Raw genomic sequence first — 13,140 nt, forward strand, 5'->3', positions numbered from 1 at the left:
TATTAAGTGGAGTGAAATAACCAGTCGCGTACAGCGTTCGGGATGCATAAAACTGCAGTTTGATGACTCACGAAATTCTCGTAGAAGTACGACAAGGAATAAAAGACACAATAATGTGCCGCCCATACGGACGTGTCTGACCGCCATGATGGCCTGAACAGTACAATGACAATGCAATCAAGGTGATCAGCATTAAAAAAAGCTAGATTTTTTCTTTCAAACTACTGAAATGTTTCTACTATGACGGAGACCTTAAAGGCATTTTTTAAGAAGCACATTTAGCTCCCAAATCAACTTAGTTTTTAAAGACACAACTTATTCAGTTGCACATAAACAACACTAGAAAAGAAAATAACCGACGAAATTAGAAAACCAATGATTAAAAAAAAGAAGAAAAAACCAAGCTAGAAAAAGGAAACAAAATGAAACAAACCTAATTCACTGAAAGGCTAAAAATATAGGCATTGGAAGGTGCACGCTCTCAACCGTTTACACCATAACATCAGTATGCATATTCTCCATACTGTTCTCTATTCATTTCTTAAGGTGCTGAGAAGGAGAATTTGTTTAACAATCAAAAGCGTCTCTCGTTGGTTATCTTTTACCTTAGCCATGTGACCTTAATGTGTGATTCAGGGGTGATTTTGTAAAAAGAAATTAGATGCAAGTGACTCAATGGGTTAACAACGGTGTTGAACAAGTAGCTTTTATGTCACCTTGGTTTCCTAAAACATTCTGCTTCGCCAGGTTCAAGAAGATGTGGTCTCTAATCTAGTTAAAGTCTTAAATCGTCGCTTAAAATAGATTGCGCGCTATTTACAAATTTTTTGAGAATTTGACTAATGGACCGCACTTTCGATAGGTTTACAAGCGTAATAACCCACTGGAGATGTTGGTAGAACACGAGAAAATTTGGTAAATCAAGAGCCCAAGGCAAGTGATAAACCAACTTTTCTTGTGTTCTCCCAACATCCCGAGTGGGTTATTACGCCTGTAAACCTGTAGAAAGTGCGGTCTATTGCTTTTATATAATATACTTCAATTTTCTACGGTTTTATCTGTGCAACAAATGATAACAACCAAGGCACTTGTGGTATGTCAGTAACTATATAAAGTTACGTAAAACATACAAATCATCAGGATAATTAAATGCTAGAGGCATATCCTTGGCTTTGATTGAACACTGTTGTGTAAGTTCATAACTTCTAGATCGTTTGAGTCCTACTCATTTTTACAGACACGTTCAGAGAAATACAGAGCACGATGCCAGCTTTAACGATCCTGTATCTTGAGTGCCCAGTGCACAACTCCTGTACCATTAAATAATGCTAATGGCACGTGCTGGCTCATGAGGACATCATTTTGACAAACTCTGAAAGAGAAATAAATCAGCTTGAGCGATGTGTTGGAAAAAGAGTTTATACAAACTTTCTTTTAACTACTGGTAGTTCTTTTCAATGCAGCTAGTGACATTATCTTTTGCAATAATCGTGTAATTAAATTTTTAGTTGCAAAGAAATTATAAATAGACTATTTACCTCTATTTGCCTCCATGTTGAGGGTCTGGTAAACGAGGTCAAAATATAAATTGGCTTGGAAACCTACATAAACTTGTAATTTTATGAACCCCAAAAAACGAGACAGGGTTAGCCAGTTGTTATATCACACGTGCAAACAAAACTGTAAGGCAAAGAGAAAAAGTCGAAAGATCAAACACCGATGAGACAATCGAACACTGGACATGAAAAAGAAGAGAACCAAAAAAATGGAAATTACCCTCCAGACAAATTTGTCTGTCGCCATTCAAATCAGCCGTCTAGATGATTTGATTGACTTCTTCTTCGGTCAACTGATTACCAAGGTTCATCATGGTCCTCTTGAATTCTTCAGCACTTATAAACCCGTTACCATCCATGTCCAACACTTTGAACATTTCTCGTATCTCTGCTTCTGTGTCTGTTTCTTTCATCCGGGTGTCCATCAGGTGGAGAAATTCTCTAAAGTCAATGATGCCATTTCCTCGAAGAGAAAAATATAAATCTAGTTCAGTTTAAACTTACAAAAATAGATCGACCTACTTCTTTTCACCCCACTTCTGCATTCTTCGCCCTTCCACTCACAGATCTCATTAGTGATTCTCCCTAGTCTATGCAGAACAATTCTTATTATGTTAGTTTGGAGAATTTAGTATTGGATCAACTTATGCTCCCCTTTTTCTCATCGCTTGTCCGCTTGAAATCCAGTTATATTGAAAGGAGAAGTTCTGTTTCGGTCTCTTATGGGATTTGAAGAGCTAGGTAAAAGTCAGCCCGTTCTTAATTTAAATAATCATTGGTTGAGTAACAAGAAAATAGGCATCTAACATACTGAGAAGGTAAAACTTAGATACCGGTAAAGTCCAATTTTGTTTCTTAAAATTTTAAAGTAATGAGTTAAAATGTCAAGGTTTATTTTTCGCGGAAGATCTTAAAGAAAAGAAGGAAACGTTTTCGTGTCACGCAACGCTGTCATGATCTCTCAAAACCTTCCTACTTTCTACTTTCAGGATGTAAATGCCAATTCTCCGCACTCTCAGCCATACAGTGATATCTCAGCGACAATATTTTTCTTAGAATCTCATCTCATTCGAATCCGATGTCCTTTACTACTGAACTGATGACGATAAAACAAATCGTCTTGCTTTTCTCTCAGGCAACGGATAGACAGTGACACAGCAACCCTAAATGATAAATGGAAATTACATCAAAATTCTTTTTGGCAGAGTTCAACGAAGTCTATATTTAGAATCAGTCATGAATTCTTTATGTCACTGCGAGGTCAAATTGCGGATACTCTTTCAAGATACCTTTTTCTCATTTGTTTCCGAGAATTATTACACGGTATTCGACCTGTCGCGGTCGAGATTTTGAAGCTTTGTTTGCCATTAAATCTCATCTGATCTTGCCTCCACTAGCCGGCTTAACTGGCGATTTTGTGTGCGAAAATTACTATTTTCCGTCTCAAACCTCTCGCGGCCCCGCCGCCTAACATTCAAAGCTCTCACAACCGCGAGTTACATGTACACAGGCACTCGCAGGCATGTCTCCATAGCGACTCGACGAGCAGCTCTCCAGAGTTTGTATATCATCGACAACAATACTGATGATTGCCAAGGATGCTTTAGCTGTTGAAGGGTGTTTGTTGGCTTCGCTGGGCGAGAAATTTTGATGAGTCCTTTTTCGTCTTAGTAATACAAGCCTGAATTTTTGGCGATTCTCAGAATTTTAATAATCAATAGCATGCTGTGTTTCCTCGCAAAATAAATACGCCATTGAAATTCAATCGGCCGTCAATAGCCTATTGTTTGTAATGCCTAAAAGAGCCAATGAGGATCGCCGTTCATACGCATGACCAATTAGACATATATACCGTTGATATTATACCGTTGGGCTGCGAAGAGGTTCTCGAAGAGCAGATGACTCAATCTATACCTTCATCTATATAGAAGCGCAGCCGATAGACAATAATTCTGAACAGAGTGAGTCGAGCAAAGTGCCCTGTTTTTTCAGTAAACTACTCAAAGGAAACACATTCTTTGTGTTGACGTCTAGCAGAGAATAATTGTTGGCAGGTATGTCTTTCTAATATGTTCTATGCCTTATATCTAGGTTTCCACATGACCTCATTACTGGCTTCAATTAGGAATTTTGCAGCTTTTCTCCTACCTAGAATACAGTTGAATACGCTCTTACTATTCAGTGCAAGTTTAGAAGATCAGTAGAGTCCATGCGATCCGACTCAAATTCTGGGAAATGGCTTACCTGATACAGCGAACACCGCGTGTGTAACAACGGAAATATGTTTACATCTCCCGTTGATTAGGTGAAGCGCCATAGGTAAAGATCGTTAAAAACTACCCGCATAGGAGAGTTTGCTGCACTAATTGCATGTTGTGAAAGGGTCAAAATTTCTTTGTCACTCAATTGCCAGAGGGAGCAAGAGAGCAGGCAGCGAAATTTTGTCGTAATTAACGTCTGAAAATATTCTTTCTCGGAAATAACGCAACCACGTAGTAGTCGGGATGCCGTAGGGCTACCTCGATCGATTTATTATCGGACTGAAAATATAGGAATTCCTAGAAAAGGTGTCACTATATCCGATAAAAGATGCTTATAATGCGACGGGCTATATTTCCAGTGCAGTGTTCCATGGAACATTTTGCCTTTACCATTGCTTGCGAATTTGAAATAATCTAAGCGGGTTTGCATGAACAGTATGTGACTGCTAACCGACAGTTCAGTAAGCGTGCCATTGTCTCGTGATAATGAGCGATCCACTAAGAGAGTAAGCTGTTTTTCTAGGAAAGTAGGGTTATGATAAGCTTAAATCAAGTCTACAATTCATACTAAGGCGGGCTTGAGTAAGCTATATCGAAATCTGTCGAGAAATTGACGGTAATTATTCTGACATTTTGACTAATCTATTGAGCCGAAGCAAAAGTTTTTTTTAAGCCCGGATAAAGTCCATTGCAGCCTTACCAGAGATCTTTAGCATAACGATGTTAAGTTATATTAGAGATATAAGCGTAAATGTTCGAAGTTCTTGGTCTGAATCGTTTTAATAACAGTATAGTAAATAGGCTGAATTTTGTGAGAAAACGACCTGTGTGTACAGGGCAGTGACAGAAGGCTGTGTGAGGCAAATAAATTACTTTCGAGGCTGTGACCTTGCGCTCACAATTCCGGATGTGATGTTGAAAACACAGTTCAATGGTATCGTTGTGTTTGAAAGGAAGTTATAAACTTCGATTTTCCTATAGATTTCAAAGTTAAATGTAGTGAAGCGTTATATGTTTTTTTCCTCTCATATGTAAAGGAAAATATTAGAATTAGATCTCTCAGAGGAAATATATGGAAGTTACATAAATCTTCATATCTGGTAAAAAATGGTGAACGAAGAGGGTTTAGAAGTCTCTTCAGTCACAGTAACAAAAATTACACCTCCTCTACATGATAAAATTTTATTTAAGCCAGAGCATATGTAAGAGAAAATGTTCCATTATTTTCTCTTGGCTCATGAAAACATGAACGAAGTTTGCAGACTTTCTCTGTTCCTGAGACAGTCAGGAACTAGTTATTAACCCAGGGAAAGCTCCAAGCAATTGAACATCATTGGATGGGAAAATGTCTGATATTTTTTTACTAGGCTGTTAGCCAGTTGCGATTGAAAGGTTGATCGTTTTCGTCTGTCAACATAGAATGGCATTTTGAACGTCTACTCTTCTATTTTGTTACTATTTATTCAGCATTTTGTCGGTTTTATAATAAAGATCCAAGCGAAAATTAGTGACATAAAGCTAGGGAAGAAGAAAGTATACTATGACAGTCCATCGAGTTTTGGATCAAGTAACGTTAGTTCGACTGTAGAGTGATATATTTAATTGAGTGCTGAAAATGGGATGATATTGAGTAAAATCTTTGTGAGAGTTCTAATGTTATTCATATTCTCAGTGAAAATAAACAACTCATGGCCTATGCCCCTGAAAAGGAAAAGATCAATGTTTCCACGTGCGTAGCCATAGAGAGTCCTCCAACATCACCCTTTGCCAGTTCCATAGAAAAGAGCAATGGTGAGAAGATACGGAATCTTGTTATTAATGAGGGAGGAGCAGCATTAAGGAAACTCCTGAATACATATCACCCCTTTCCACTACTAGCTACTTCGCTCAGTCAACACAAACAAACACTATTAAGTCTCAAACGTGATAAGGTTCTTAATAATAATCAATGGGAAAAGCTCTTTCCACCTGATGGAACGCAACCAGATTGTGAGTCGTTTGACATAACACTGCTTGTGATCCTCTTAACCAACATTTGTGGTTTGTCTCCTCCGAACACCGGATGGAACAACAAGCCTCCTCCGAGCGACAAGTCCACAGAAGCAAATATTGTTCGCATCAGGTATTTTCGAAATCTGCTCTATCATGCTCCATCAACTGGAGTTCCCATGCATAAGTTCAACACCTACTGGGAGGAAATTGCTGATGCTTTGGTTGCCCTCGGATTAGATAGGAATGAAATAGATGCCTTAAAGGAAGAGGAAGAGTTAGAGAAACTGGCACACTTTGATTTTAAAGGAGACATAAACCATTACCTTACTAAATTTCAAGACGGAACGCGTGAGTGGATCTTCAATAAGGTAAAACATTGGTTAGATGACAGGAGGTCGCCGCACCGTGCAATGCTGATCACTGCAGCTGCCGGAATGGGAAAGTCCGTCGCCAGTGCAGTCATTTGCAAGAGAATGCAAAAGGAAGACAGGCTAATAGGGTGTCATTTTTGTCAACACAGCTGCGACTTCTACCGTGATCCGAAACGAATGCTTCAATCACTGGCCTACCAGTTAAGCTCGAAATTGCCAGAATACAAAGCTGCCCTCGTAAAGCAGCTCTCCAGTGACTGCAGGAAAGCGCTAGAAGATATGAAAGTTGAAGATCTCTTTGTGTGGCTGTTTAAAGAACCCCTTTCTACTGTGGAAGACCCTGGCAGAAACGTCCTCGTGGTAATAGATGCCCTGGACGAAAGTGAACTCGATGGACGCAATGAGTTACTTGATGTCATGGCCAATTACTTATCCAAATTGCCACTTTGGATAAGATTTCTTATTACCGCAAGACCAGAGAAAAACATCTCAGACAAGCTAAGAAATCTAAAGATTTTCAAGTTGCAACAAGAGGATGAGCAGAATCGTGATGATATCAAAACTTTCTTTGAAAAGAAACTGAATTCTGATGTAACAAACCCAGACAGCCTCAGCGCAATTGTACAAGAGTTGGTCCATCTCTCGAATGGCTCGATGCTCTTCGCATACTTTTTAATACGAATGATCCAAGACGGCACATCACCAGTAAGTCCAGAGGAACTTCGTCGACAATTCCCACATGGCATTTCCTCAGTTTACCAGTCCTATTTTGAGCGAATGGAGAAAAGACTGAAGGAAGAATTGAAGGACAACTACGGCAGTTTTTTGACTGATTTTCTGAGTGCTTTGACTGTTTCTGTAGAACCTTTGCACAAAGATTTCATCGTGGACATACTGCTGCAAAACCGTAACACTTCAGAAAGTGATCCCTTGAGCGATCAGCGAAAACTTGAGGGTGTTATTGGCTGTATTTCTTCTCTTTTCATTCTTCGAGACGACCATGTTCACATGTTCCACAAATCTATCAAGGATTGGTTGACAGACCCGTCCAATGGATTTTTCTTCGTAGAGAAGAAGGAAGGTCATAAGATTCTGTCTGAGTTGTGCGCTGAAGTACTTCAAATTGTGAAGGGACGTCTTGAACACCTTGCAGAACCGCCGCCTCAAGCCAAGATAAAATACGCCTTACGACACGGTGTCAAGCACATGCTGGAAGCATTAGAGACAGAAAGCGCTCAAATGGAAGAATTAGTTCAAGGGTACGTGACAGATCTCGAACTCGTTTATGCCAAGCTACGTACAGAGGACACGGATGTGCTTAAGGATCTTATTCTTGTGCAAGAACATCCGAATTCAAGGGCATTAAGCGAAGAAATCCACAATACGATTGAAAGCCTTTTACTACAATTCAAGAAAAACCCTAAGCTGCTTCGAGATAATCCTGGGGTGATTTTCCAAAACTTACTCAATGAAGGAGGATCAACACTTTATCAACAGGTGTATGATACTCTTTTGAGTTCCCATCCAGAAATACCATATATGGAGCTGTTAGACAAAAATGGTCATCAAGGCCCTGTTGTTGGTCGATTTTTCTGCTCTGACAAAGTGGTTTGCTTTGATGTTTCCCCAGACGAAAAACTTTTGGTAAGCGAATGTCGTGATGGAAAGACGTCGTTATGGTCACTTGAGACTGGAAAGCGGCTATGGGAAAAAGCCTTATTAAAATCGATGAAGTCGTACAATGAAGTTCCTCTAGGAAGTGCTTTTCGACAGACGCGCGAAGATAATGAGACTGGGAAAAAGACGCTGTCGTTTTACCGTTCCACTGTCTTCCATCCAGACGGTTGTTCCATTTTGTCAGGAAACTTGGCCAAAGTTTGCAGCTTAGATGGAGAACCGAAGTCACTCTTTCCAGGGAGCAAATGTCATTTCAATGTTTGCTATTTCTCAGGTAACAAAACTAGGATGTTAACTGATTGTCCAGAAAACGCCCATCAAGTGGTCATTTGGAACACCACGAATGGTGAGGAGATCAAACGCTTCGAGAGCGAAGAAACCATAGCCTCTTTTGCTATTTCTCAAGATGGAAGTCGTGTTGCGATCTGCAATACAAGTGGCTCACTCTGGTTACGAGCTGTTGAAGGTCCCAGCTGGAAGAAAGCACCTCGAAACATTTCTGGGGAAGGTAACCCCTGTGGATTGTTACATTTTACAGAAGCGGGAGCTCTTGTCTGTGGCAGTATCCAACATGAGCTGTCTGATCACCGAGACAAGTACAAACTTTCGGTGTCAGCGCTTCAGTCACAATCATCTTGTGTCTTTCTATGGCCGTGGGAATCGGTTGATTCTGTTGATGGATTGAAAGCCGTTTGCAAGACAGCCCATATCGTTTCTGCAGACTTGCAAATTGGATTTTGCCTCACGTTACTAAAAGATTTGGCAGTGGTCGGGAGTCCAACGGTTAATTACTTGACGATGCTTGATATTACTCATTCCCTCCAAGACAAAGAAATGCCACGCACAGCACAAGCTGCTTTTTCTGCAGTCAACGGTAGGACGCGCTTGTACACGACTGTCGCCATTTGCAACCATTCGGTAGAAATGGAAACGGATGAGCCACGCTTGGTGACATTTACTATGCGGGACGCAAACAATGCCAGGGAAGTGAAGCAGGAAAAGTCCTTCCAACACAGTTCACGTCGTGTCGAGAATGGGATAATGACTGTAACTGTCACATACAATGGTGAGAAAGGTGTTCTCTTGCAAACAGACAGCAAGACATTAGAGGTATGGAACGGTGACTTGTCTCAAGGTCTAAACTCTATCCCCATGATGGGCGAAATCGAAAGACTAATTCCTGTATCGCAAGATCTTGTCGGATGCGTTTTATGCACGCCTAAATTTTCATCCGAAGGACAACATGAACTTACAATTGCCTTGTTTGATGTCTCCGCATGGAAAGTTGTATTTGAAAGAAATTTGAGTGGTAAACCAGAACTGAAATCGATTGCGTGCAGTCTTCAAAGAGATGTGGTGTTCTGCGCTCAAAACGACGCAGGAAAGCGTGAAATGTTCTTTTACAGAGGTGAGGCAAATGTTCCCATCTGGAGAGAAGACGACGTTTACCAAGGCGGTTGCAACTGGAGACATCCCCATTGCGTATTTTCTCCTCAGGGAGATGTAGTCGTCACATGGAATACTCTGAATGACGGCTATGGATTGCACGCTCTCAATGCGAAGACTGGATGGAAGAAGCATGTCTTTCTGGAAAACTGTTACGATATCGCCGACTGCAGGTTTCTCAACGATGGCGAGACTATGGTCTGCTTCAGATACGAGTCTAACGTACGACTTTTCAGTGTTACGTCCGGAGAAGTGCTAGCTGTCTTGGACATAGGAGAGCGCCCGACCTGTATAGGATGTTCTACTGATGAGCCTCTTATTGCTGTTGGGCTACGTTTTGGAAATGTAATAGTGATTCGAGCACACGTGCCAAAACTACGGGGAGCCAACCAGAAACGGAGAAAGGGTGAGTAAGTATCTTTATGATAAGTGTCAATGGGTTACAATGTAGATAGCACTTGGTTTGCTGATTGATTTATCTAAGTGATTCTTCATTTTTATGTTGAAGGGAATTGATTTTGTCTTAACTTATTCACGATAAGTACCTGGTCCCGCAAATTTGAGCCTCCTTCGCCGTCAATTATTTTCGAAACTTAAAGCAAGACCAACTGGGTCACTCGCCAATTTAATTTACCATGTGTTTCGTCTTGTTTGAGTCATCGTGAACTTCTTAGGATGTCCATCTTTATTTCATTGTTATTGGCTGTTTTGGTCTCTTTGGTTTGATTTAATGACTCGTAAGAGAGAAGCACTCTTTAAACTTGCTTTGTGTAGGTGAGCATGCATGTCCCACGAACATACCGTTCATCTCCTTACGATCAAAAGAAATACTGAAGGGTCCTTGGTCACGGGTGACCTGGTTCCTTGAGGTCATGTCTAGGGTGAAGGCATTCCTGCCTACTTGATCAGTTATGTCTACATTCAAATATGTTGGACCTAAGCCCTAACGTTTTTCATGATGCCAAATTTAGCCTTGTTGCAGAAATCATCATTATGTATATTCATAATTGCAGGGTTTTTTTTGCAGGATCTGGTGAGAGTCTAATTAGCGGAGATTTGCAAGTCAAGAGGAGCAAGTGTCTGTAGGAAGCCGCGCAAAGGTGCTAGCTCAAGAATGAAATAATCATTATGAACACTATTTTAAAACTCCATTTATGACAATGACTGTTCATGAGAACTGACTAAGTCAGAAGTGATTGATAAAAAATAATCGTTAGGAAGGACCTCATTAGGGATCCCAGGGAGCCAAGATGGCAAAACTGGGGAAAACGCCGATGAAAAAATGATTTAAGTTTTTCGTTAGGACTTTTTCTTTAGAACGTGGAGAAGTTGAAGTTCATTTCTCAGTATACATACCAGGCGTTCAAGGTGATCGGCATAAAAACAAGCTAAAATTTTCTTTCAAACTACTGGAACGTTTCCATGATGACGGAGACCATAGAGGCGTTTTTTGCAAAGTACATTTAGCTCCCAAATCAACTTAGTTTTGAAAGACGCAACTTACTCAACTGCACATAAACAATACTAGAGAAGGGAAACCAAGGAAATTAGAAAACCAATGATTAAAACAAAAGAAAGAAAAAAAACCAAGCTAGAAAAAGGGAACAAAATAAAACAAGGCTAATTCACCGAAAGGCTAAAAATATGGGTATTGGAAGGTGTACGCCTTCATCAGTATGCATATTCTCCATACTGTTCTCTATACATTTTTAAAGGTCGTGACAAAGAGAATGCGTTTAATAATCAAGAGCGTCCCTCGTTCGTTATCAATTATCTTATTCATGCGACCTTAATGTGTGATTCAGGGGTGATATTGTAAAAAGAAATTAGAAACAAATGACCCAATTGGTTAACAACGGTGTTAAACACGTAGCTTTTATATCACCTAAGTTTCCTAAAACATCCTGCTTCGCTAAGCTCATGAAAATGTGGCCTCTAATTTAGTTAAAGTTTTTGTTCCGATAGAAAACGAAGAATCCGAAAAATAACTCGCAATCGTATAATAACAATTTTATTCGATCTGAAATCAAATTAATATGTACAAAGATTCTACTTACTAAATGCAATCTCATGATTAATAAATGGAACTAGAAAAGTCAAATAAATGTCCGTGAGAGCCAAGAGTGGATGTAAGCGAACCCAGATGGTTCTTAAAAGAAGCCTAAATACAAAAGCTTTAACCCCCATTAGGTAAGCGAGACATCTAATCCTAACTTGACTGTTCAATAACAATTTTCGTTTCACTTTCTTCTATGGCGAGTTTTCTTAAATGTCCTTGAATACAGCATGTATAAATCCAGGCAACAGGTTAGCGGTAAAAACTCTGATCATTTCAGCACAACTGTCGTCGAGAGAACTACTGAAAACTAAGCTGTTCCAATAACTTTTAACAAAGTATGCACTGTTGCGGCTTCCTGTTCGTGACAACTAAACGTAAATTCCTTAAATAGTTCATTGTCTGCTTCAACAGTTTTAAATCGTCGCTTTAAATAGATTGCACGCAATTTACAGATTTAAAAAAAAGGACGGATTGACCGCTCTTTCGTTAGGTTTACCTGCGTAATAACCCACTTGGGATGTTGGTAGAACACGAGAAAACTTGGTAAGTCAAGAGCCGGAGGCAAGTGATTTACTAAACTTTCTTGTGTTCTCCCAGTATTCCAAGTGGGTTATTACGCCGGTAAACCTATAGAAATTGCGGTCTATTGCTTTTATAAAATATACTTCAATTTTCTACGGTTTTATTAGTGCAACAAATGATAGGTTTTTGAACAACCAAAGCACTTGTAGTATGTCAGTTATTGTATAAAGTAACGTAAAACATACAAATAATTAGGATAATCAAATGCTAGAGGCATATTCTCAACTTTGATTGAACATTGTAATGTCACATTGTTGTGTAAGTTCCTAACTTGTAAATGGTTTGAGTGTCATTCATTTCTGCAGACACGTTCAGAGGAATACAATGCACGTGGCCAGCGTAAATAATCCTGTGTCTTGAGTGCCCAGTGCACAACTACTATACCATTTTAAAAATAATACTAATGACACGTGCTGGCTGAAGACATCAATTTGACTCTGAAAGAGAAATAAATCAGCCTAAGCGATGTGGTGGAAATAGAGTTTAGACCGGCATAAAATACCTTAACTATTTGGGAAATGGGGCGTTTGGAAATATTGCAGCTTTTTAGTCTAGTCCCGAAGCGCCCAGTTTAGTACTGGGCATGCCTGTTTCTTTTTTTATTCCTAAGAATATCCACTTTCCAGTTCTTACTCTAAAAACAGCTACATCCTTAGGGCAAAAATATACATCGTAACAGCCTAAACTATTTTACAAAATTTTATATTCTTTATTTATGTTGATTCGACATTTTATTTACAAACGTAACATAAAAATTTTATACAAACTTTCTTTAAGCTACTGGTAGTTATTTTCAATGTTATTATAATTGATATTATCTTTTGTAATAATCGTGTCATTAAATTTTTGGTTGCAAAGCAATTATAAATAGACTATTTACCTCTATTCATCTCTATGGTGAGGGTTTGGTAAACAAGGTCAAAAAATTTAAATTGGCTTGGAAACCTACATAAACTTTTGATTTTATGAAACTCAAAGAAGAGACAGGGTTAGCCAGTTGTTATATCACATGTGCAAACAAAACTGACAGGCAAGGAGAAAAAGTCGAAAAGATCAAACATCGATGAAACAATAGAATACTGGACATAAAAAAAAGAGAACGAAACAGAAAAAAAAATTGAAATTACCTTTCAGATCAATTTGTCCGTCGCCATTCAAGTCAGCTGTTTTGATGATCTCATTGACTTCTTCTTCAG

At 39.3% G+C, this 13,140-nt stretch overlaps 1 protein-coding gene and 1 long non-coding RNA gene across 2 annotated transcripts; one reads left to right on the top strand and one right to left on the bottom strand.

Annotated features, from left to right (window-relative positions):
• Positions 1 to 1,025: 1,025 nt before the first annotated feature.
• On the bottom strand, positions 1,026 to 2,225 carry LOC136282364 (uncharacterized). The gene is made up of 3 exons (XR_010718231.1): positions 1,777 to 2,225; positions 1,539 to 1,680; positions 1,026 to 1,372 (listed from the first exon to the last, which is right to left on the bottom strand). It is a non-coding gene; the product is annotated as an uncharacterized lncRNA (long non-coding RNA).
• A 1,189-nt stretch (positions 2,226 to 3,414) lies between these two features.
• On the top strand, positions 3,415 to 12,799 carry LOC131791872 (uncharacterized). Its single transcript, XM_059109243.2, has 3 exons — positions 3,415 to 3,610; positions 5,490 to 9,709; positions 10,331 to 12,799. Exons 2-3 carry the CDS (start codon positions 5,506 to 5,508, stop codon positions 10,387 to 10,389), a joined length of 4,263 nt encoding a protein of 1,420 aa, XP_058965226.2. The 5' UTR covers positions 3,415 to 3,610; positions 5,490 to 5,505; the 3' UTR covers positions 10,390 to 12,799.
• Positions 12,800 to 13,140: the final 341 nt, after the last annotated feature.

This window comes from Pocillopora verrucosa, chromosome 7 (genome assembly GCF_036669915.1).
Source record: "Pocillopora verrucosa isolate sample1 chromosome 7, ASM3666991v2, whole genome shotgun sequence".
In the NCBI taxonomy this organism is placed as follows: Eukaryota; Metazoa; Cnidaria; class Anthozoa; order Scleractinia; family Pocilloporidae; genus Pocillopora; species Pocillopora verrucosa.

What these genes read in the sequence shown, in the direction of transcription:
- LOC131791872 (XM_059109243.2), top strand. Translation starts at nt 5,506, where the DNA reads ATGGCCTATGCCCCTGAAAAGGAAAAGATCAATGTTTCCACGTGCGTA. An exon ending in CAACCAGAAACGGAGAAAGG is followed by an intron (nt 9,710 to 10,330) that starts GTGAGTAAGTAT and finishes TTTTTTTTGCAG; the next exon opens with GATCTGGTGAGAGTCTAATT.